We start from the raw sequence: 27297 nt of genomic DNA, 5'->3' as shown, positions 1-27297 counted from the left end.
TGTGAGATTAAAGCAGATGTTAATTGCACATGAAAATGTTTCTTGAAGCAGCATGAAAGATAAGAGCTTCTGCAACCTGACATGCTGATACTAAATGATGAGATAAAACTCCAGAAGTCTGTTAAATGTACGTGACCAGCAATTCCTAGTCTGAAAATCTACCTTTGATGATGAGAGAAAGGGCTGTTAGTCACAACAGCCATCATCGTGTAGAAGCTGATGGAAGCTCCCTTCTGGGTTATGGATGGTATATTCACAATATTCCCCATTCTCTTCAGGTAAATGTATTCTATCCATGCACCTGTTGGAGACAGCAGAAAATTCCAGAGTATTGCTATGTGCATATGCCTTATTGTCCAGTGAATCAGAATAATGCTACAGCAGTGTCTTGGACTTCAGCGATTTTTATAGGAGACCTTGTGATATTTTAAAACTTCAGCTTGTTAATTATACATGTCAGCATGCTGCAAATTCCTGAATTTCTAGGAATATGCTTTTCCACAAAGAAGAAATTATTGAAGCACCTATTGGTTGTAGATCTATAGTGCAGCACCAGGGAAGTCACAAGAACACCTAATGTTGAAGAAAAAATACTGTTGTTTTGATTTTCTGTTCAGCTGCAGACACACCAGTAACTTTTATAGATTTCAGATTGCAAATGGCAGCAGGTTCTATGCAGGTTGTTAGCTGCATGTACAGTCTCAGGAAAAAATGTGTTCTTGAATGCTTCGTACAACTTTTTGAAACTGTGAACTAATATTTCATTGATTCATGCTGGCATTTCTTTCAAAGTTTAGTCATTATGCAAAGAGATGACACATGAAATCCTGACATCAAACACTTACTAAGACATGAAATGGAAAACTGAACTTCTTCCCTTCGTTGGTTTTTACTCAACAATGAATATGTAAGAAAAATATTTAAGAGAGAAAAATGATGAGCATCCATTCAAGATTACTTCTGCTAAAGATGCAAATCCTAGATGTAAATCACAAATCTTAATGATGCAGATCAGAAGAAAGAAATGGTTGATGATTTTTAATGGCAAAAATATTAGCATCATATCAAATAAACTTGTACAGTAGAACAAGCATTAGTGTTGCCCATGATAAATGACAACAGTAACCACAAATGAGCGTTTATAAATATAACAGAAATACTGCAACTCCAATAATTGCATTTGTACTTTGTAATTAGAAATCCTGTTTCACTCAAATACAGTATTCAATGGCTTTACTCCTAAGAATTTTGCTGATCTCAATCTACTCAAACACTGCTATGATGCCATTAAAATAGGTGACTCAAATGGATTCAGGCCAGCAAAATTCTCAGGAAGAAGACCTTTAAGTACAATGTTCTTATTCAATACAGACCTCACAGAAAACACCCACTAAAAATAATGATTTTACTATACAATTCTATCTTTGCTTAGACAATCAAATATTACTGTAACTTTGGACTGAAGGTGGTTGTTCTGTAACTTTAGTGAGCAGCAAGTGAAATCATGGGGAAAACGTAAAAAGGAAAGAAACCAAAAAAACCCTGTGGCTGGGCACACATGAAGACAAATCATGTCAACTTACTGCATTACAAAATGGACAAAAATAACTTGAAGCTGACCCAAGGCAGGGTGATGAATTGTCAATCCTTTTCTACTTTTTCTTTTTCTCTCTAAAGAAAAACTAGCACTGTCAGCCAGTATCTGGGAGATTAAAACAAGGAAAGGAAAAGCAGGAAAATTTTGTGTAACAATTTTTGCTATAGTGGTTTTTTTCCCCCTGTATTACTTAGATAATTTGAATTAAAATGTTCAAGTCATTGTAACTGAACAAAGAATAATTGCTTGGTTTATTTTGTTTAAACTTGGACTGATAACAAATTCTTAGATATATACAAGTTGTATACCCCTCCTGCCCACAAAACTTTGCTGAAATATATGACAAACTTTAAAATTACTACTACTGCTACAAGAATTTCAAATAGAGCTTAATTCATGTGTGTATACTTTCATTTCATTTTCACAGATTTTGTATTCAAATTTTAACACAGTCTAGCTTTAGTTGCAGGGATAACTGATGTAGTGAGAGTATGTAGAAAAAGAAAGAAAAGAGAAAAAAAAAAAAGGTAAACCAAAACAAAATCACGATTTGAGTTTCAGGGTTGTTCAGTAGCAGCTTGAGATCCCTCCCAGTTTACCATAAAGTTGATGTATATTTTACTATAAAGATTTTGGCTGGACAGCAGATAAGAAGTCTGCCTGGAAACTGGGCTGTGACAGAGACCTGCAGGGGCACATGGAAGCAACAGGGCTCCCTTAGCAGAAGGAAAGTCATGGAAGGACAGAAAGAGGCACAGCTTGAGTCACAAGGTGAAGGGAATTGTCAGCAAGAAATTCCTAACTTCACAGATCACAAAGTCTTTGCTCACAAACACTGATAATTCTGGAGGATTTTTTTCAGCTGAAGAAACAAAAGGAAATTACTGCAGTAGCAAGCAAATGGAGAACGTGAGGTAACCTGGACATACCTTAAAGGGCATATGTTTTCAAATAATTTTATTTAATTGATTTCCTGAATACAGTTCTCAGTTTCTCTATTTACATGTCTATATTCATAAATATGGATATAAATAAAAGCTTCTGCTGGATATATCAGTTAAATTAGATATTTGCTATTACAGAAAAATGTTCTACGAGAGTTTGAAATAAGTTGGGAAGCAGAGATTGCAACCCATCTGTTATTCTCATGAGGAAAGTCTCATTGAGAAACAAAACTTCTAAGCCAATCTCTTTCTTCTTTTCAGTCAGCTTGCAGGATTCCCTACTCAGCTGTACACATTCAGAAACGGAATATATTATTAAATTATCAGAAGTTATGTATTAGTACATCATGGAAGAAACAGATCTCTAATAACATATTAACTGAAGAGAATATGTGGATAAATTAATGACAGCTGAAATATTAGTCACAGCTCTAGAATTCTCTGGTATGCAGGTAATTGGGAGAGAAGACTGGGACCTGGAGGAAAGTAATAATTTTCTGAGTGAGGAAGAAAAGGAGAAGGAGAACTGAGTAAAAAAGTGTCAGAAGCAGCCCTTTAATCAAGTTATGTAACCCTGAGGAATCTATTGTTATGTATAGGCTACCTATAGGACATGTTAAGGCAAGTTAGATGATTATCTTGCAGTAAAGATTTCTAGATGCTACTAATTAATTGAATTTTGCCACAAATGTTACAACTTCATTTGCCCAAGCAGGAATTTATAGAGAGGCAAAAAAAAAAAGAAAACCATTTTATTGCTAATTCCATTATTTATGCAACACTTAGAAATTTTAATACCACAGTTTGAGACCATGCATAGATGGGAGTTCTTTTGACCATGAATGAAAACTCAGACCTATTTCCCACTTATGCAGTCCTAAGAAATATGGTCTGCTGAATTTTATAGGCTATCAGTAAGGGGTGGTGCAAACAGTCTTTACTTTTCCCAGCGTACAGAAATTATATTTTTGCATTGTGGTTTAGATGAAGTTTCATAGCCTCCTAACTAGCAAGACATTCACTGATAAATCATCATTGTCCTGTTCAAGTGTCATAATTTCACTGTCTTTGAAATCTAGGAACTGGTATTAGTAGGGAAAATACTTTATGAGTAGATACACATGGAGAGATTACACAATGAGAATGTGCCAGGAAAATACATAATTTTTAATAAGCATACTACGGACATTAATAAATTATCAAGAACTAATTATTACACAGAGCTCAGATAAAAGAAACAAACAAGGGATTGAAAAATTGAATACAGGCCTTTGCTTTCATCCTGGCTTTGCCAAAAGTTCTGAAGACTTAAATTCTCCTAATATATACAGGTACTCAAGCAGCCTTTCAGGTCAGGAGACCTGCAGACATTTTAATAGCATAAAACACATTTTTGCCAACGTTGCACTTCTGATTTTGCCACTGATTAGACTCGCTGTCAATGTAAGCAGGATGTAGAAAATGCAAAACTTCTTAAGTGTCTTGAGAAGGTCCTGTAGTACATCAGGGAATAATGGCTCCAGCTGACTCCAGTCTCTAAAGCATGGATGTATTACCTAGAGACTCATCAGGTGTACATTCTCTATTTCACCAGACAAGCTACAGCTATTTGGAACTTCTTAAACCACTAGCAAATAACACAAGTGATACTTAGGCTGAAGCTCATGAAACAACTGTTTGTGTTGTAGAAGAAACAAGTGAATATTCCAATTCAAGCTGTGCTGGTATTGTAGAAAATGTAAGTCCATGAAAAGTTCCCTAATAATTTCATTCTTCATTAGTGTAACAGACCTAGTATCATCACTGGTAACTAAATGGCAAAAACTAGAATTGCATGGGAAATAAATGCCATTTCCAAGCCTTTAGAGCTTTATTTCACCCAGTACATGCAGCTCTACAACCTACAGAAAGTACCCAAAAAATATCTTTTTGGTACCTAGGTAGCGTGGAAGGAAATGGATTAAACAGAAAACAGTTTTAAAATTTTAAATATAAATTAGGTGTAAAAAAGAACATCCATCCATTTACAGAACAGATTACAAATATGGACTTAATTTAAGGTATCCCATTAAAGAACTGCTTTTATTATTTATATTCTCAAATCAATGTCTTTCCCTAGTATTTTAAGCTCTTAATACAGAAGATGTATTAAATTTTACATTTCCTTGCCCTTTTGTCTCCTCTAAATAATCAAAAACTTTGTTTCTGCTTACTCCATTCTTTCCCAGCAGAAAGTGATTATAAAGTTTTACTGAAAAGAAAAATGTACAGAAATGAGAGAATTCTGAGCTGGTGTAATACCAGTACAGACAGCCATGAGCACAACACGAATCCCTCTGTGTATGTACAGGCACTTGGGCTTACTCTGAATAACAGATAATTTGCCTTCTATCCCAAAAGAGGAACAAATCTGAAGGGCCCTCTGGTCATGTGGCTAATATTTAGTACTGAGTTGTCAATCCAATCAATATCTCAAAATAATTACTAGCTTGTTTTTGGCTTGATTTACACATCACTGCAGATACTGTAACCTAAAGGATTGTGTGGAGCTTAGAAAGCTGATTGAGCTGCTGAAAATTTCCCCATTGGCTCACAGTTTTCCCATTTCCTCAGGTTACACAGGAAAGCTGCTCTTTCTTTCCAACAGAATACAATCCTACTCGTGCAAAATCAATCTTCTTGCTCAAATACTGTAACCTCCCAAAACTAGAGACAGATGAAGGAACACCAAAAAGTATTCAGATTTCCATGGATCAGAGAGCTCCTGAAATTCTACTCTTCAGTGCTCATATATGGCCTGTTTATTTGCTTATGTCACAGGGTATAAGCCTCTATATATCTCAACAGCGTTAATTATCCAACATATAAGTGACCCTCTTGGTCAAGTTCATTTATTTACCTTCTTCCAGTCACAATATTCTTGCTCTCTAACTTCATAGGCTTAATATGTGAAGCCCACTAAAATTCATTTGGGGTTTAAAAACAAAAGAGAACTTTGATGCCTGATTGAATTGTTTCAGAGTGTTTCAATTGCATCATCAAACACAATTGTGGCTGGCTACATAAATTGTTCTGGATTTCAGGCCTGTGCCAATATTGCAACAACAAAAACATTCATCTGATATTGTAAGTAGGAGCTTTTCCCAAGGTTATAACCCATTTCACCACAATATGTAGGTGGAAGAGGTTATAACAATTTTCTCCAATACAGCAAAGAGATTGGCATTGTGTATTTTCCAGCTATTCAAAGGAGAATTATTCACAAAGAGCAGGATTTTGATAGATCAGAAAAAAAAAAATCCAAGAAATTCCTGGAATCAATTAAAATACCCTAGGTGCATCTCTGTTTTCTGTGATTCATTTCAAATAAAGACCTGATCCTTGATGAGCAAGAATTTAATAGGGCTCACATTTCAAAAAGAAGGACAACATATTTCACTGACACTGTAAGACTGCTTCTTTTTGTGCAGGGAAAACCAACATAAACAGGGAGTAAAAAAAAATCAGATTCTTTTTATTAACATTTATAATAGCTGAAGCGAAGTTAATAGGCTTCAGAAAAAATAGACTTGACCTTTCAAAGAAAAATATTATCTTTGTCTACTGCCTGATCATGAAAACTATTAAAAACTCTACAAGCTCCATTCTACAAATATCTATGATTTGCATGCAAATACAAAGTGAATTCAAACTTGGAAAATAAATTAATTATTAGCCTGAGCTCTGCAATATTTAGAAACAATGTCAAAGAAAATTTCACAGGGAGAATAAGGTTATTGCTGTAATAGAAGAAAGTAGAATTCAAACTGTTTCTGCAGTGTTCATTATAAAATTAAAAATCACAGGCTCGGTTTTCCTTGGTGGTACAAGAAGAATAGTATAAGGTATTTAAGAGACATTCAGTGAATCTGTATGAAATAGAGTACATGGTACAGTAAAGAATAGAGCATAAAATCCTACCCTAAATCCAACACATAAGTTGCAACTGGGACCTCTCTGTTTTGGCTCCTTTCCTTCATTTTATGTGTTTAGAGCATAAATTCCTCAGGGTATGCAGCATATGCCTCTTTGGACACATGCTGCATACAGTGGAGCCACTGTCTCATATCAAGCCCCATCTGTTATTGTGATTTGTATTCCAAAACAGGGCTTGAAATGCTAATTACAAATAACATTGATCAGCATTCATACTTCTGCTAGAATTAGATGCTATGAAAGTGGGGCACTAAACTCTGTCCTCACACTTCTGCAGTACACACAGGAATCAGTGACAATTTTGTATCAGCAATCAGGATGTGCTGTCCTTCAGGGAAGTGTGTAGAGATGTATGTGCATGCCCAAAATCCATTTCATAACTGATTATGCCAAATTGAATCCAATCACTATCTTTCCTCCTGTTCTAAAAAAAGCAGCTCTGCTCCTGCCTCCTCTTTTCCCTGGGAAAAGGGCCAGGCCTGCTGGATGCACAGTGGTCTGTGGGAATGTGCCATTTGAAATCCCAGCTGGAAGGGGCACGGCCAGGTTGGCACATCAGTGCGAGGACAGGCAGGGCTGGGGAGCTGGGGACTGGAAGGACACAGGCAGAGTACATGCACCAAGCAGGGAGCTTTAGCTTGACACTGGAACAGCAGATGAAGCTGTGGCCTTGGACTAAGACTCCTTTTCCATTTTTACACCTTTAATGGTGAGACAAACACCTTCCAGCAAGCACTGCCATTCATTTATTCAACCTTGCCCACCCCCCATGTGTTTATGGGCTATACAGCCACAGAAGGATTACAGAGGTCAGCTAATGTGACCTCCTGGAAAACTTTTCATTTCACTTTCAAGAGAAGTCAGAGGAAAGGGAAAGACCCCTTTATTTCAAATTCTTAATGAAACAGAGACCACACACTGCGTGCTAGGTTGTTCTAAGAGCTAAATGACAAAAGGACACAGGAAAAGGCTTCTTTGCTTCTGGTTTGAACTCACTTGGCTTCAACTTTCAAATACACACTTCTGAGGTACTGAAAATCCTTTATCAAAGCTGTATTTTCCAAAGAGATAATTATAGAGCTCATAGTCATTAATATTATCCTCCTTAAGCCCAGCTGGGTTACTTCTTTGATCTATGACTTTGGTGCATATTTTCCATTCTTTTGGACACAATAAATTCAAAACTCAGGAAAGTCTATGTCCCAGTTATAAGATCTATCACTGGATAGAAAACATTTTGAATCCAGGCAGGCTCAGAATGATCTCACATTAGCATTCTTCCTAATCCATATGAGGTATGTTTACATTTTAGTAAAATAAGAACCATATGATTGAGGACCTACATTCTAAAGTTAAAAAAGGTAAAATTACAAAAATAAGAACAGCACTTTATGTATTCTTTTAACGATCATTGTGTTAATACTATTGCATGAGCAGTTTTTCCATCCTCTGTGCAAAAAACATCCCCTAAAGATACTCTTAATTCAACAGAAATGATGAATAAGTTGCAGTTGATATCAAGAAAAAATTGACCTGAGAAATTCAAAATATGAATCCCTTGAATAAAGAAAATAATTGTTATGTTTATGCATCATTTACATTGTTGCATGATGGGATATTTTTTAAAAAGTTATCACATATAAGTAATATTTTCAATCTAAGACTATGTTCTATGTTGCTCTACCTCGATTTCTTCAATTTGCCTTTTCCTTGTTTTTCTGTGTGCAAAACACTGCTGTATTATTTAACAACTATTCAATAATCACTGCCAGTTTTGTTCCCTATTCCCCTAATTTGGTAACAAAGCACAAGCCAGGCTTTTGGCAACCCAGACCAGGAGGACCACGGGGCAAATATAGCAGCATATTTTATAGGTCAAGGACACCTTCAGTGTTTCAGAACATTTATTCAAGATTCAGCAAAAACTCTCCCATGAGCAATACACAGAGTTCTTTCTTTGGCAAGAACAAAGGAAAGCACATAACTGTATTTATTCTCATTCTTTTTATCTTCCACACAGAGTCTGTCAGCACAGCAGTAGGAAGTGAATATAGATTTTCAGTTGGTTATCACTATTACTGAGTTGAACCACATTTCAGAGGATATTCCAGCAACACGTCAGTTTAACCACCTGCAGCTGGAATTAAGAATATAAGACTGTCTTATACTAGCACTGGATAAATTTCAGGTTTCAACTGCACCAACATTTAGAGTTTTTTCTGCTATCTTCTCTCATTTCCAATATCCTTTATTGAAAGTTATTTTGGGAACATTTCAAACATAAGTGAGTGGCTAACATTTAAAACCTTTAAACAAAGCATAGTCTTTGCAAGTCAGAAAGATGACCTTTAACTTGAAATATTTAAAGAAGAGAAAAACTGCTTTGTCTTAATGCAAAGCTATTAGAAAAAATAATAGATAAATACTGCTATATTGCTCCAAAGTGGAAATCACAGAACAGGAAAATGGTGGACAGATCCTCACATTAACTGCCTCAATTCCAGGAAAGGTCAAGTCAGAGACTAGACCAGACCTTCTCCTTTAGAACACAAAAAATGAAAGTACATAATTCCTTAACATACAGCAATTCCCTATGAACTAACAGACTTAGTATCTAATTCCATTCATGGCATGATTGATATCTAGGTTTTCACCTGGGTGTGTTTTTAAAGCAACAGCTATGCATATGCAAGAAGAAAGTATTTTACTACATCATTCCCTAGAGTAAAACTTACGAATTAGTTACCCAGGAAGGTGGTATCTCTTACTTCAACCACTACAGAGAAATTCTGTAGTCTATGTCAGGAAATGAAGAAGAAAATACTTGCTCAAATACTTAAATAATTATTAAAAAGGTGAGAAGAAGAAGAACTCTGGAGAAACACAGATTGCTATAAGCATGGTCAGGAATTTCCTTGCACCATTCCCTTTTCATTGCACCATTCCACCTAATTACAGCTCCTTTTTCCACACTAACTGACTTTCTCCACTGTCATACAGCAATCTTGCTCTACTCAACTTACTTTTGTAATAAAATATTAATTTGGGGAGACAAAATAGGAAAATAGGCTCAGGTTGTCTTCAGTGACCGAAAAAAAAATGGAAGAAAAAAGGGGAAGGGGCAAATAAAGAACTATGGAGTATTCAGATTTTTTAAATTTAAAATATCTTTAAGCTCCACTGTATTTTGAGGGTTACTGGACAGAATCCAAATATTCTGAAGAAGGGCTATGTGTAGCCATAATAATCAAGATGAAATTGAAATCATTAGTAGGGATTATGTATGACAATTTAGGCTACAAAGATGAATTGCCTTTCAGTATTTGATTGCTTTTTTCTTTTTTCTTTTTTTAAAATTAAAAATTTAGAATGTCCATGTCTCTCTTACTGCCTTAGAAAATAGCAATTCTTTCAAATTCCAGAGGAATCCATAATTAATCTCTCTCTAAATTAATTTTCTGCTTATAAGAAGAAGATTGGACAGACAATGCATATTTAGATAATTTATATATTAGAGGTAGATTTACCTTGTCGCCTTCAGAGAAAGTCATTCCATCAATGGCCCTTTTCCAAATAATCTCTGGAACAGGTTCTCCTTCTGCTTCACAGATGAGGGTTGCTTTCCCATTCTCAAATGTGGTTTCATTTTTAAGTTGTATTATTTGAGGCTGCACTGTTAAAAATACAAATTGCATTACTGATCCTGCACAAATAATGTAATATCAAAATCTATCTTTAAAACCACCTTTTTTGGTCAAACAGCTCAGCTTTTATATATATATATATATATATATATATATATATATATATATATATATATATATTTTTTTTTTTTTTTTTTTTTTTTTAATTAACTTAAGTTTTAATGTTATTATCTATAAAAGCAATTAACTTTTCTGACCTCAAGTTGCACAAAAACCATTTCTGTATGCCCCATGAGCTGGACACCCTGCTTCCTTGGTGGGGTAGAGTGGGGTGGGTCCTGGCTGGTCTGGCTTTGTGGCTGTGTTTATGTGCTTTTTTTCCCCTTAGGAACAAGCTGCCCAGGAGCTGTGGAGTCTCCCTCCCTGGAGATAACCAAAACCCAGCTAGATTTGTCCCAAGATATCTACTCTGTCTGACTCTGGATTAGATGGTCTCCAGAGCTGCTTTCCTAGCTCAGGCATTCTTTGATTCTATGATAACCAGTGTTTGTCTTCAAATGCACATTATTCAGATAAAAAACAGGAATTATGACCATTCTTTGACTTTGATCTTTAGCAATGTTTCACTGGCCTACATGAATTACAGAGTTTAACAAAATCCCCCAGAAAAAAATCACATTTCACTGGTATTAACGCTTTGGAGAACTGAAGAGTCCTCTGTTACAAAGGTGTTCATCCTTACTTACCAAGTAAACTGGTGGTAAGATACATTTTAAAAAGTGCAGATATTGTTTGCCTTCTTCAAATCATTCCACTTTATAGCCTCCATTACATATCAGCTACATCTTTCAATCTATACTGTACCTTATCAGGTTATTTATACATACAATACAATTTCTGGTTACATGTGAATACTTTTACGTAGAGGATTTATCTGTACAATAAGTCTGTATTAGTACTGTGCATAGAATATTACTCTCTTCCATGACATTCAAGCATTTTCATTAATTTTTTTTGTCCTATATATTACCTCATATATAATGATTAATAAGTTTCTCTGAACCTATTCCCCTTATACACTGAAGAAGACACTCATCCCCCTGAAAAACCCAACATGTAATCCTGTACTATGAATATGATTCAATATGTTTACACCCAAAAGCAGTGAATAAAATTTACATGAGTTAATCAAAATTGGGCAGCTCTTAAGATGAACTTCATCAGCTTTAAGTACATTTGGTGAAAGCAATGTTTTTTTTAAGCAGTTTCTCTGAGCTTCACTTTTGAGGAAGCACAACTATGGTGCAATTCTTATGAAACAGAAAATAAAGAGATGTAATCTGTCTTCTAATGGGGTTACTAAAGTGTGTGCTATGGAGAACAGTAATATTGCCTCATGTTCATGGATTAAAATGGGAAAGATACTCATTCAAGTTGGAATGGGCACCAGGAGAGCTTCTTGACCAATCCCCTCATCAACACAGCATCAGACAGACCCTGCCCAGTCAGACTGCTCGGGGATTTGTCAAGCACTCTTTAGAAAAATGTCATGAACAGAGAGTAGACAACCTCTCCTCAGCCTATTGCAGTGCCTGGCTGTCCTGGTGAGGGGTGTTTTCCTTATGTCCACTCTCCTGTTTCATTTCATGACTCCTCAGTTATAAGTATTGTCTCACAGATGCTACATTCAGCATCACCAAGAAGAAAAAGAAAAGCTGGTCCAGACTTGCTATCTGTAGGCACATCACCTACTTTTATATCCATCCCCTCCACATAATTCTTGGTCTCACTTCTCATTCCTTTTCTCCATATTCCTTCTGTTGCTTCTCTGCTGTCTGTTCACCCTCAACTATTATGAATAAACTATTGTGTGTTTACTGCACAGAGATGAGAAACAAGTAGGATTTTACCTAAGAAAGAACTGAACTAATATCCTGCTTTATTAATATCTAATCTATGGTGAATGAGATCATGTGATGAAAGAAAACACCCTGAGTGATCAGGAATTCTTGAAATGTCAACTGGATGCAGATTTATTGCCTGCAGGAGAAGGTAGCAAGCAAATCATTGCATCAGGATATCAATTTGGCCAAGAAAATTCAAAACTCCTCTCTGGTACCTAAAGGGATGTCAGTGGAAAGACCTAAAAACCCACCAGAATTAGAGACAAAAGATAATTATGTTAAACCCTGAAATAACTTTAATTATTATTCACTCTGACTTTCAGGATCATTCAAATGCCCATGAAGCATTTCACCTTGGCACTCAAGTGCTCTTTTTCTATAGCCATATCACCTGGCTACAAAACAAACTGTTCTATCCTTTCATTACTTTGATATATCATCCTTCCTGGAAAAAAGGAATGAACTATAACAGACATAAAGCTTTTTTTTTTTTTTTTTTTTTTTTTTTTAAGAGGGATCATACATAGTATTTCATGCCAAAAATTCTCAAAAGTTTTAGTTATTTCCATCAAAATGAGTTCCCCATCTGGACAACATGACAAACAATGGAATTTGCTCAAGATGATGCATGATTCAAAACACAAAAATAATTCTTAACCTTAGACTTATTCTGAATTCCTTTAAGACCTTCTTCAAATGGATCACTACAAGACAAAGAGTTTTAGCTTGACATTTTAGACAAGAGTACCTGACATTTAAAGGAATAAGCACTGATTAATCATCAAATACATCTAGCTGACAGTTATTACTCAGAAGAAGAGAGCTCATATGGGGGATATTATTTAATTAATTCATTTTTGTAGGTCACAAGCCATAACTTACTATTGACTAAAAGTTTTTACACTGTTTGAATACTTTTCAATGACATTTTAGACATTGGAAAATATTAAAATACATTTGTGTACATGTAAATAAAACTATTTGAAAATGCCAAAACTAGTATTGACAGAAATGCTGGAACATTCATTTCCCCCACACTCCTCCCTCCAATTTTTTAACTGTTCTTTCTAAATTGATAAGGTCATTCTCAAACTGAGTTGGTATTTGCTTATTTGTATTCTAGAAATTATGAAGCAAATAAAAAATACAGAGCCTTGGAATCCAAACTCAGGAAGCCTTCAGGGTTTTGCTGCTTTCTTCAGACAAAAATAATGGAATATAGGTGTTGTGATGTAGTTGAAACATTTGTAAGCTAAATGACCTGGCTCAAATGGAAGAATGTTTGAATATAGAAAGGAGCTAAACTTCATTAAAATTATCTAAGGTAAGGAACTTTTATTACTAGATATGCAGTTTTAAATATGGACAAGAGTGATGATTTCAAATAAAGAAACAACATTTACTAATTGGAAATTTTGTTTTCTTAGCCAGGAAGGTTGGTTTTAAGTGTCCTAACATGTCCTAAGTAAACAAGTTTCTCTCAGATTCCTTCCTTGGACTATTCTGGATTTGTCTCATTGCTGTGTACATACAGCCTCCCCATAAAGCTTATGATGAACATGGATAGCAGGCTGAGGCTTTTGCTTACAACCAGTTTCTTGGAAAAGGTACACAATTTGTTGAATTCACAGACTTCTACCCATACCTTTAACAAAGAATTTCATCAAACCTGGAAAGCAACACATTTACAAAGCTTGAGATAGTCCTGCTTATGTTTCCCCAAAAGAATTATTTTAAACAGTTTGATATTGATACAAACTCGCTTGTACTGGTGAGAGGCCTGTATGGCTGCCTGATTAATCACTTGATCAATACATCCCAGGAGGAATCACCCCTTCCTGCTGTCCTCCTGCACAGACATATTTGAATCAGGTGGGAAAACTGCAACCCCATCCTCCTGGAAACTCCTGGTACAATTTGAGCTTAGTGAACAAGCCTGAGCCCAGCGTGGAAATGTCTAAGAAAGAGGTTTCAGAAATTTGATTCCTTCTATGACAATGATTCACACACAGACCAGTATGAAATGCTGACCTGACTTAGCACACCATGAACTGAGTCTCTCTCTTTCAATGGTATTATTGAAATATGTTAAAATGCTATTACTGCTTCACACTCAGAAGGGTTTAAAACTTGTCTTCTGGGACAACTGTCGTCACTGTCTTTACAGACTGGATATTTTTTATTTAAAAAGTAGAAGTATTCAAAAAAAGTGAGGAAGTAATAAGAAGCAAAAAGAAATGCAGAAAATGCATTAAATTCTTATGATGCCTCAGGTTTTAGCTTTTATATTTTTCAGATTCTGTGCTGCTTTAGTGTGTAGTTCTGAGCTTCCTATTAGGGGACAGTGAGCTCTCTTCACAGAGTAGGTAGACAAAACAATTCCTTCTCTAGGGGGGGACCAAGGACAAACGATCCAAATTTCAGGCCCAAGAGCATAAACAATGGTGGAATGAAGAGAGAAAAACAAGAAGGATGGGAATGCATGGGCTAAAGCTGTAACTAGACAATTTACTCCAATATGCTAATGGACCAGAACTTATAAAAGTGTGGGACCATTTTGTGACCATGTTGGGTTCATCTTGGGGGCAGCCTTGGCTGGGCTCTTGTACTGCCCAAGGTGAATCCACTGAGGCTTTCTAATAAATCCCTACTTTATAACTCCCACCTAGTCTCTGTTCCAGGTCAGCCTTCACAAAGCCTCACTAACATTACATCTGTAAGTGTTGAGCTGTACTTAGTGAAGCTGGTGAACTTTATGATATCTGGAAGGAGCAGGCACAGATAGCTCCATACACAGATCCATGGCATTCTCCTTCTCAGGGTATCAGTGAATTTAAATGAAAAGCTTCCATTTTTATATTGAATAGCATCTCTTGACAAACAAAACAAATCACAAAAAGCATATTAAAATGCATATACATTTACTTACTAAGCCCAAAAGAAAATTATTAAGGTATGCTCCAGGCACTAAAAAAAGCAATGCAGCATTAAGACTGAAAATAAGGGAAAAATTTAGACAACTTTTCACCCCAGTCTCAGAAGCACAAGACAGCCTTTTTGGTTCCAAGATGAATGGATTTTGAAGGACTAAATTAACAAAAAAGTTTTGAATTTTAGCATTTCAAAGAAACACAAGAGGGATAAGACAGGAGAGGTCCATCTTATTTCCTCCTCTGTCAGATGACAAAAAGTATATTAATAACAACATATAGTTTCTCAATAAAAAATAAAAAATACCTTTTGAATGTAAAAACGGAAAAAACTTTTCCACTAAACAACATTCAACTTATAATTAAGAAGGCATCTAGAAAATAAAAATAGTATGTGTTTAAACTATGCATTAAGTACAAAGAATGTTTTGTAATGCTTTTGGAGGTATCCTCTCATTTGATTTTCATGAAGTCATTTGTCAGAACGCACTGAAATGCCAATGAAATACTTTTACAATAAAATATTACTCAGACTGCCCTCTTATTGGTATATGGAGGTAAAGCACCTAAATCATAGAGAACTTCAAATTAACTTATGCTAGACCTCCCTTAAAATTTTTATTTTTATTGATTCTGATTAAAGAAAGAATATTTTTTCTTTCCAGAAAAATAAATCATTAAACATATGGATGTAGCTTTCTGTGACCTAAGTACAGAAAAGAGAATTCGTGTTGAAAACCTCAATGCTAAGTATCATCAAGTTGTATAACCATGTTTTTGAGTGATAAAGAAGTAGAAATAAGCAACTAGAGCAAACAAAATGAAAACCCTGGGAATATAAACACTATTCATATTAAGCACAAATATGTCTAATGAAAGCTAATTTTCTTTCATTTAGTCTGATTATATTTTTTATTCTAACATAAATGAAGACTACTGCCATCACCTTGGAGAAAGAATGATGAAGATATGAATGTTTACTCTGGAGAAAGTAGGAAGATGCAGGAGGCTTCAATGTATTGAATTTATTGACTGTTCTTAAATCAACTGCTTCTTCCTATGTCATTTTTGGAATTTTTTTTGAGTTGTCCATAGATATAAAAATGTGGTATTTCATAATTAAAAATGATAATTTAGATGTATCTAAACACACAGATTTATTAATATGGATAGTAACTACTGAAGAAAAAAAAAGAAAAAAATAAAGTGGAGCAGTATGAGTGAAAGTGATAGCTACCAGAGATAAATACAGAGAATATTTTTAATGATTGAAGGATGAATACCTATGGTTTCAAGCTGTTCAGTAGTAAACATAAATGAATTTGAATTAAAAACCTTAGCACAATTTCTAAGCATTAATAGATAAGATCTTCAGGTAGTAATTGCTAATGATACAAAAAAAAAAGCTATAGCAGATAAGAGGAGGACAGAGATAATAAAATCATATCAACAAAGACAGAGAGAAACAGGGTTTTTCTCCCTTTTTAGAACAAAGCACTGATACAGATGAACTGGGGAAGGCAGGGTATGTGCCTATAGGTTTCCTCACCTATATCAGAGCTGCAGAAAAACTTTCAAAATAAGCATTTTACATCAGAATAAAAAAAAGGTTTTTATCACTGATACTAAAAAACACCCAAAGTTAAACTAAAGAATCTAGGTCATGCATGGAAACTAAATATGTAGCTATTACATGACACTGAAATGAGCATGTCTGTTCCAAGGTCCTGTGTTCTAGAAAGTTTGAATAGTGAATTCTATAATGTTAGTATTATTTTTATTGCATTATGGTTATATTACTGTTATTATGAATTTTAACACTGATAGAGCCATGTTGTAAAAACAGTAGTCGCTGCCCTAAGGAGTTTGCATTGTAAATTAAAATTAAAGCTAGCAGACATGTGAGAAAAATAAGCTAATGAAGTGAGAGAGAAAAATGCAATATTAATAGGTCAATTTAACATAAACAAGTTGTTTGTGTACTATTTAGCTATAATAACCAGCCATCTGCCTTGCCATTTTCAGACTGACACTTTCTTTAACACATTTAATGGAAAAGAAATAAGTACTTGTTGGCTGTATATATGACTGTATAAAATCTGTGTGAAAGAGATAAAAGTAAAGTTTATTGTAGAAAACATTAAAAATCCATTACAAATTAGCTAAAACCTCTTAGGGCAGAGATGTGGGAGACACTCCAGAGAATTCCATGGCAACTTAAACATAGGAAATGATTTTCCATATAAGAAAGAAAATACCTAAGAAATGTAGGAGTTTAGGATGTGTAGGTTCATAATGGACTTAACCAACTCATTGTATACATTAAAACAGTAGGATTTTGCTTTCCATGGAGTCCCCAGATAAGTGGTTGCTAAAAGATGAAAATATATATACAGGAAATCCTCATTCTAATCTGGTGTCTCCTTTTACCTATCCCTTTTATTAAAAAGTTTCCTTGCTCTAGGCAAGAAAGTAAGCCAAGTAAATTTCAGGAACACTTAAAATTACTTTTATAACACACACAGTTATTTCTGACTGAAATTTCCCTAAATTAATATCAAAATTAGAAAGTAATTTCTAATTATTCCATTTATTTTTTTTTTTTTTAAGTTTGGAAAAAAAGTTGAATGAAATGTTTCAATTTTCCAAACCAAGATGCTGTACTTCTTGAGGCTGGGATAAAATTAAAGATTTTATTTCATCATCTTTCCTTTGAAAAGAAATTGAGAATAACTCTCAAGTACCTCAGAACAACAGCCCAATGGTTAGGCAATGAGCCTGGAGTACAGAGCTGGAAACAACACAGCATCAGGAGTTTCTCAAAGAGGAGCCAGTGGGGTGTATGGAACAGAGCCATGTTCACCTGACACCATGGCTTCAGCCTCAGGCTCCCAGGCCCCAAATGCCAGCACTACCCAGCCCAGCATTTCCCCTCTTTAATGTCAATTATCAGATTACTCTCGCCTGTTAGAACTCTTTCACTTTCATTAATTATTGTTAAGTTTAGCTAGGAATTAATGCTAAACACTAAATAATTGATTTTTTTTAAAACAGGAATTAATTTCCTCTGTCCTAAGTATGGCATTCACTGTTCAAATAGAAATTGTCTTTCTCTATAACACAAGTTTTATTTAATGTAAAAACCCCAACACATTCGTTTTTGTAGGTTTTTCATAAGTTACAGCCTTTTTGTTTTGCACAGTGATTCTGAGTGATGTTTTCTACATTCTCATGAATACCCACTCTCACTAGGTTATATCTCCACAAAACTTCAAATAAATTATCAGTTCTGTGTAAAGGAGGGAATCCTTAGCACAGTTGGGATGGGGGAACATAGAAAGAGAAACAAGGGTTTTGAGGTTATTACTTTTATCCTTTGAAGCTCAGCACACACAACATTGTTGGGACTACATCTGCAATTGTATACTTAAAAAAAAGATGTCAAGAAAGATAAATTGGAAAAAAAAAAAATGTTAGGAAGATGTCTCCATGGCATTGCCTTACTAAAAACCCTCACTGCTTAGAAGTCAAGGTAACCTGCTTTCCCCCTTTCAGAACTTCCCCCTTCTCCTCTTGGTTTTCTTGCAAGGAGTCAACTTCTAAATTAAAACCAGAGTGAATTCACTATTTAACACTCCATTGTATACTGCATGTGAATAGCAGAAAAGCAAATGCTGAAGATAACCTTTTCAAAATGAAATTCAGGTGTAAAGGTTTAAGCAGCCAACAGGGACAAAAGAAGTTGTAAAATCATACAGAAAGCACTTTGCTGCATCAGTAGGCACCTTGCAGAAATACTATTAAACTGAAAATTGTGAATTAACACCTATTTCCTTACTGTTTACATTTTAAAAGGAAAGATGGACCATATTATGCAGTACTTACCAAAAACTTGAAGCACTGTCTGTTTTTTGTCATTTCCTGCTTTGTTTTTAGCGTTACAGATATAAGGACCTGCATCAATATTTTTTATATCTCTTATTGTTAGTTGTGTGTTGCTTCCTCTTAGGACATATTTTTCATTTTCTTCGATAAGTTTACCATTCCTAAAAAAAAAAAAAAAAAGGTATAAATCAGCCACTAAGTTCCAGTAACAATGTGCTATAGAAGCATCAATGGGCTGAAAATAATACTTGAGGGAAGAGACTACTATTAGACCAGCCTCAAAAATCACAATTTAATTGTCAGGTAAAAAGATAAATACATACATACATACATACATACATACATATATATATATATATATATATATATATATATATATATATATATATATATGGTTCTGAATAGGATTCTTACATATGGCACACACTCAAGGGAGGGCATAAGGAAATTGGTTATATATTGTATGTGAGAAACTACCAAAGGAATATTTCTCAAGTTTAACTGCTGCAGTTCACAGTAGTAACAATGAAGCAAAGTAAAAAAAAAAATTAAATTACATTCACGTAGAGCCTATTGGCACATCAAGAACCCATCCAAATTATTTCCTCTCAGTTGTTGTTGGCTAGCCACAACTTAGCAAGCAGGCATGTCTCCAGATGTTAGAATGAGCTGTGACCAGATGGTACAGAAATAATAAAATCTGCAAGCAATTCTGAGGGCTGATTGAGGCTTGACCAGTCCATTTAAGCACCTTGGCTTACACACAGCTGCTTTTTCAAGAGGGCATTATTCAAACATTCTATTCTATTCAATATTCCTAGTTTAGCACAATACATTTTTTTTTCAATAATTCAAACAAAAATTATTTCCATTTTATTCTCATATAATGATAACTACATATATTTAGTATTTTCCTAAATAATATTTTCTCTAAAAGTGAGGACACTGCTTTTTTCTTGGGAGAATCATAACTCTTAGTTATCTATATAGTTTGCACTTAGTACTAACACTTTTTTGTAAATAATTCTAATCCACTTAGCTGCCAACATCAAGACATGATATGATAATTGTTTATTTCCTTTCCAAAGAAAATCACAGAAACTGTTTTACAGAAAAGGAAAGGCCTAATTTTCCATATTAGGTAGTCTCAGAGAAAACCAAACCTAACCAAAACCAGAACAAACAGAAAAGCCACCCAAACCCACTACCCAACAACAAACAAAGAGACAACCAACCAAAAAATTCACAAACACTAAAAACCCCCAAGTGATTTCTATTAGGAGACAAAAGCATGTATTCAAGGTTAGAAGTAATTTCCAGGTACCTGTTTTCACAATAATTGATATCTATAGCAGTTTCTCAGCAGAAATGAGATATTTCCCTGGACCCTCTAGTGAGCAGAGAGATCCATATTGATGCTGATATTGGATAACAGAAAAACATGAATAGGATAGTTAAAGTGGATTATTTCTTTTGTAAGATAATTCTAAGTCCTGTCAGCAAAGAGCAGGAAATTGATCCAGCTAAACTTTAGCAGTGTAAATTATCTCCACAGCTATAAACAATGTTTTCAGTAGGACTCTTCACATGAGTAAAGATTTCCAGTTCATGACCTGTAGTTACATCAGGATCGTTATCTTTCACTCCTGGCTAATTTAATTCCATTAGTGTATTGCCTTTCTGAAGGTTATGCTTCACATTAATGTAATATCAGCTTCAACAGAGATACCAGTTCAATGGAGAATTAATTAGATTCTCTTAGTCCACAAAATATCAACAAAATATATACATATATGAAACAGAGCAGGAATTTCTTTCTTCTTGACAAGGTATTTCAAAGTGACTAATTTTTATAAGTGCACTAAACGATTTTTGGAGAAAAATTGACATATTAGTTCAGATGCATCCATTTTAAATTGATCAAAACTAAATATCATCAGCACCTGGAAATAAAAATGGTCAACATAAATAGTTCAACTTCACCACATTAGCTAGTGTCTTAAAGAGCTAAAAGCTTGAGACTATTGTTTTGTCCAGTATCTTCCTTACAGTCAACACACATAGATATGAGTCCCTTCAACAGTAGTGTCATCTGATTTTGAAAATACAGATGTTTTTCATGGCCTATCTGAAGTTGATCTGTTAAAATCAGTTCATTGGAAACCAAAAAAGAAAACAAGGGTAGTAAAAATTGAGATAATTTAGTTTTTAACTGACTAAAATAGCAGTGGACTGTAAGACTCCCTTTGAATAGATCCAGATTCTGCAGACCTTAAAGAAGAAACTTCATCAGACTGAGTGAGCAAATATTGCTGTGAGAGCCCATTTTAAAAGGCAACAAAGACAGAAGAACATGGAAATGTGTATAACACAAGTCCTCAGTCTTGATGAACCACCTTAACAAGCATGGATACACTTTTTACACCATGAAGTCAAAATCCTGCAGCAGAATGGAGTAAAAAATATTTTACCACCCTTTTTATCTGTATTTTTCCTCAGCTCTCCAGGAGACTGAGTATACTTCAGAATGTTTTGCAATGAGACATCAGGAAAAGCTATAATTATGATTTTCTGTTAAAATATCTAACACCACCTCTCTGAGGCCATTAGCTATACCTAGCTATTCAGAGAATTCAGAAAACACACACACATCACTTCATTACACCTGCCCATTTTAAAAATGTTTAACCTGAGACAAATTAAATAAAATGACTGAACTCACATAGATAAAAGGTGAGGTTGGTTTAAAACTAAACACAATTCCCTTAATTGGCTCTGACCAATAATTATAACCCTTGCAGAATCACTAGTAAAACTTTATTAAATTCATTTGTTTATTAAAAGTGAAACACAATAAAACTGAGCTTAGTACCAACTTACTTTCAACATCAAAAAGCACACTAAATAGGACAAAATAGGGACTAATTTGCTATTAATTCTAAAAAACATATTCAAATAGCTTCTTAATGGATGGCAAGCATAATAATATCAGATAAATTAGTTTAGATTAACTTCCCTAACACTCACTGACAATGTTTTCAAGATTTTTCTCAAAATCAAGAAAAAATATGTTGATCAGGTTTTCCTATGCTCAGTATAAATTCATAAAAACCCTGTCTGAACTATTGTAGAAAACCAAGGACTTTATCTTGACATACTTTTAAGACCAAGGACAGGAGAAGAGACCAGCTGATTATGAAATCATGGTACTCAAAATGGACCTGAAAATTTCAGGACAGAGATTTCAGAAATTTGATGCAGAAATTTAGGACTGGAATACCATTTAGTATTGTTTGCTTCCTCTAAAAATAGAAAGAATTCTCTTCTCTCATTTTTCCCACTGCTTGCATATCAATAATAATATCTTGTCTCAGGGATAAATGTTCCTTTTGATGTATCATTTTACAAGATCTCAGTGTCAGCAAAAAAAAAAAAAAAAGAATATTTTCTACTGACAAGAATTTACACCCTAATCAGATGAAATTAAATGAGAATCAAAGGGGGAAAAAAACCCATCAAAAGGGAAGGGAGGAACATTAGCCCATACTCCTCATTATGAGATAATTCCTGACAGAGGAACAGAACAGAAGTTTGCATGTGTATGATTCAATATCCAGTCCACAAGCCTGAAAATCTTCTGGAAAATCATTACAAGAGATATTTAATGAATGGTTTAAAAAATTAGCTCCTGAAGGGCTGTCCAACCAAAGGGAAATCCTTCAGTGGGCTCTGATCAGTGTACACAGAAGTAAGTGTCTCTCCAAGACACCTGGCCCGTGTGTGTACTATGGTATTTATAAAACATCCAAAAAATCCCACTACTGTTAATGGAGATATCCACAAATGGTGGAAATTGATGCAGTCTTCCTTAATATATATCATGGTGCTTGCTGTTATACACCAAAACCATTTAGGATAGAAGATTTCAGGCAACTCTTACGAATTTTGGTCAGATAGAAGAGACATTTAAAAAAGTACTTCAAAGACATCAAATAAAAATAAGATGATTTGAATTTAATATTGGTTCTTTGATTTGGGCTATACACATTTTGGGTTTATTTTTCCTTCTCTACTAAATTTTGAAATCCAAGCCACATTAAAGAATTAACTTTGCATTCTATTTATTTACATCTCCTGGGATTCAAATTGCATGAGAGAAAAGTTCAACTTCACAACTGACCTATGGCATAACAAGATTAAGATATCAAAGGAGAGAAACTTAATCTAACATTGTTAAAATGTTCCAAAGGAAGTGAAGAATTGATGAAAATCACTTCTATGTCCATTTTGAAAATGGGATGACCTTTTAATCCACTTGAAATAATATAAGTAGATGCAAATTATTCAGGTCTAAAATAGAAATGTGCACTGGTTTGAGGTATTGAGATACTTTACATTCCAGGAATGATGCACATCTTTGTTGAAATTGAAAGAACACAGAATAAATAGATATTTAAATTTTTACAAATGTTATATGGTAAGTGCTCCCAACTGACATAGCTATACTATGCTCATGTCATTGATATAATGAAAAAAACACACATGAGATTTAGAAGCAATTCCATTTCCAAAGTATTTTATAAGGATAAAATTATATCAAGTTACACTGAAACTTATTCAATGACACATTCCTGGATCCTACAAGTGTCTAAATTCTTACCTCTTTCTGAATCTCATTGAAATAGAGAGTTAATGTTTAAATCTATTTTACAAATGTGGAAAGTGTTACCTTTTTTTTTTATTAGTATTGCTGACCTTTACTGGATACTTATTTATTGCATAAATGCAAATCTGTGCATTTATGTGCAGAAGTCATTGTTAAATTGTTCTAGCACTATTTTTGAGATATGTACTTATTTCTTTTTCACTCACACATGAAGACACAATGACAATATGGTATTTTTGTTACATTTTACATTTACCTCAATTGCTGGCAACCTGAGTGCAATTGAATTTGTGTGAGTCCATTCACACATTAATGCTTAATCCAGCCTTAGCAGCTAGAATAGAAATGGACAGAAAATTCTCTTAAAATTCAGTGGAGAAATTAAGGTTGCACAGCTTAATGGAAGATTGGGACCCATCAAAACAATGTGCTCTGATGTGGAGACCTCGACTGAACTCACCTGTACCAAGAGATCTCAGGTGGAGGTGACCCAGTGGCTCTGCAGAACAGAGTTATTGCCTCTCCTCGATCTGCCGTGGCATTGAAGGATTTCTGTAGCAGAATGATTGCAGGGGGGACTGAAAAATAAAACAACATTTCCAACGAATGAAAAATAAAATATTTTAGGTGTTCCTGGAGAAATTTAAAATGCAGGATCCTTTGCTAATTTGGGAATTCAGGATTATAATTAGGGATCAAGTTACCATGTGAATTATTGTTAGTAGTATTTCTTCACTATTTCTAAATACAAGATTTTTATAACTTGACATTTATAACTTTTTGTTTTAATAGAATAAATTTTTGGAAGTCTTTTTCAGCAGCTCTTCAATTCTCTTACAGAACATTCTAAGATGACTGAAGTTACACCTAACATGTATAAGACAATACACACATAAGACATAAAACTATGCCCTGATGTTAGACAGTGTTTCTAAAAGAGGGATCAGTATACAGGAGTCTTGATTATGCATATTCCATCCTTTTACTGAGCTCCAGCATACTTCCCAGGCAGGAATATCACCAGCTTCCAAAGGGCAAATGTGATGCAATGGATGCACCAATGTAATTTGAACCAAATGGATGCAATCCATTTGTATTTCCAAGAATTTAATTTTGTTCTAATAGTTAAAAATGCTTTCTGTTCTTGATGGGATTAATTAATTATAAAAAAATAACATTTATAACATTAATAATAATAATAATAATAACATTGTTTAAATGTTATAAAATCATAATAGTTTTCAAAGAACCTCTACCCAACTGAAAAAATAGCAATAATATCTGAGACAGAACAACTCGCAGGATGATATTTAACATATCTGTTTACATATCTTCTTTTATTAATTCACACGCAAATGTGAAGTGTTCAAGGCCAGATTGGATGGAGGTCTGAGGAAATAGGTACAGCAGATATCCCTGCCCACGGCAGGTGTTTGAAACTAGATCGTCTTTAAAGTCCCTGCCATCCAAATTATTCTATGATTCTATGAAACATATTAATAAAAACAAGCCAAGCAGATTGGATGAAAGTTGATATGTGGAGAAGAATGAATGCCACAGAAAGTGAGAGGAAAGGGAAAAGATTAGAGCTTCACAAAATAGAGGTCAGCTAGCAAGAACATCCTGGGAGATGACAGAGTGACTCACTTATCCTTTTTATCTTTACCCTTTACTAGTGAAAAGATAAAACAGCCCACTCCAATGAATTTGTTTTTAGTGTTCCATTGCATTCCACGAGATTTTTCTCACCCACTCTTGAAAACCAGCTGTTGTGGCTCTACCAAATATTTCAGAAACCTTTTCACTTCTGAATCTTAAAGATACCAAATTAATATAAAATCACATACCAGAATTATCAATGATAAGTAATTGTGTGTTTTTATGTAATTTTCACACTTTTTAATGGTGTGTTTCATAGTGTTTCACAGATCACTTCTTTCCTATCTGAAATTGCACGGGCCATTACTCAGCACACAAAACCCTTCTGCTGTGCAACGGGAATTCATCCGTCTCCAATAAAAAAAATAACACCCCACAATGCTACTTAGAAAGCTTTTAATGCATTTTAGCTATTTTGCAGTGCATTCTAATGTCTGGACCTTGAAAACAGTTGGGTACATGAGGAGATAATTCTTTGCTAGGAGTAGCAGGATCTTCAGTGTTCACCACTAAGAACTACAGGACTACAGGACTGTTAAGTGCATTACTTAAGTAATTACTAAGTGCTTCAATCTTCCAAGAGATACTGCAATGACAATGAAATGAAATATTATTTTCTCTTTTGAAAAGTAAAATTTTGCTCATGATTTTTCAAGGAATAGATCTGTATCTAAAGTATCGAAAGTGTATCTAAAGTGTAAAGCTACAAGAGGAAAAGCGAAATGAAGGCACGCTGGTAAGTCTCTCTCATTTCATCTTTAAAGCAGAGTGGCAAAACTCAGTCCCATGTAACTGTGTAAATAGCCCTCTTTCATTACTTTCAGTGAGATCAGGATGACTATTTAGTTTATGGAACTTCTCAGATAGTAAAAAGTAAATCTAAGTAGTACATTTGGGAAAAATAATTTTAAAAAAATAAAGAAAAGAACAGGGAAAACCAAAGGGACGCAAAAGAAAAGTAAAAGAAACTTTTGTTTACAGGAAGACTCGAATTTTTTCATTCTCCTTTACATCAACCATTTGTAATCACAGAAAATCATCGCATTCAGATCTCACTGTAAATACGACTAGAAAAGAAATGCTACAAAAATTTTAGCGTTGAAAGTAGAAAAGAAACATAAACATTAGATTTCTAAGAGATAATCCAGCTGTCAACTTCTTACCCATTATAACCCTCCAAGGATTTCCATACATTAGAAATTACCCTGATATCAAACTTTGTTGCAAGATTTAATTATTTTTGAGTAAATTTGCCAACTGTTCATATGCAAACTTTAATTTAAGAAAATGAACTATTATAATTAACATGCTATGCCAGATTTCATAAAGTACCCCTAAGCTCTTTTGTTACAGTTTTTCCTGCCTTGGAGACCTTACATACTTCTATCCTGGTTTAGCTGAAACCTGGACAACTTCTTCATTGGACTCAATGTTCCTTGTGGGTCCCTTCCAATTCACCTCATTCTGTGATTCCTATTATAGAAGTATTTTTAGCATAGATCTTGCACATTCTTGTAGATTCTACAGTGATGATAACAAGATGAGTAAATAAACAGTAAAGCTCTAAAGTTGAATAACTTTTACATAGAAATACTTTCATGATAATACTTTCTTTTAATTGCAAGCCTAGATTATCCTCCAAAGTAAGTATTTCTTATTTCTCTTTTGGAAAAGGAGATCCAGTGGAAATATGGCCATGTATCTGTTGGTGGCCTCTAGACTGATCCTTCTCTTCTTTCTTTTTAGTTTTTTTTTCTTTTTGTTTTTGAATCCAGTTCATTTAGAGGTTTGTTTTTTTTCACCAAAAAACACTACAATTTTTTTCCCCCTGCATTTTAATATTACTCTAAAAGCTTTTTTGGATCAAATTTTATCCCTTCAACTTTTTGTAGGCAAACCTATTTATTACTATAAATGAAGCAGGAAATAGCTCTTAATTGATGTCACTCTACATGACCAGCCATGTCATAATCACTTATTTGGCAGCTCCTTCTCCTCCCTAGACTGAAGTTTAGAGCGTTAAATTTCTTGCCTAGAGTCATAATAAATATAAGATGGACCAGATTTTTTCTTTTTTAACTCAGCAAAAAATG

The 27297-nt window shown here is 34.4% G+C and overlaps 1 protein-coding gene across 1 annotated transcript in view; it reads right to left on the bottom strand.

Moving 5' to 3' along the window:
- NCAM2 (neural cell adhesion molecule 2) overlaps positions 1-27297 on the bottom strand; it is a 274443-nt gene that overhangs the window by 99183 nt on the left and 147963 nt on the right. Inside the window, exons 6-8 of the mRNA XM_059873029.1 lie at positions 24006-24123; positions 18880-19040; positions 10044-10189 (exon numbers count right to left, since the gene is read on the bottom strand). Coding sequence (XP_059729012.1) covers positions 10044-10189; positions 18880-19040; positions 24006-24123 — 425 coding nt within the window. The remainder of the gene's footprint in view (positions 1-10043; positions 10190-18879; positions 19041-24005; positions 24124-27297) is intronic.

Source organism: Haemorhous mexicanus, chromosome 2 (genome assembly GCF_027477595.1).
Source record: "Haemorhous mexicanus isolate bHaeMex1 chromosome 2, bHaeMex1.pri, whole genome shotgun sequence".
Taxonomy (NCBI): domain Eukaryota; kingdom Metazoa; phylum Chordata; class Aves; order Passeriformes; family Fringillidae; genus Haemorhous; species Haemorhous mexicanus.
This window is presented reverse-complemented; position numbering and strand designations above follow the sequence as displayed.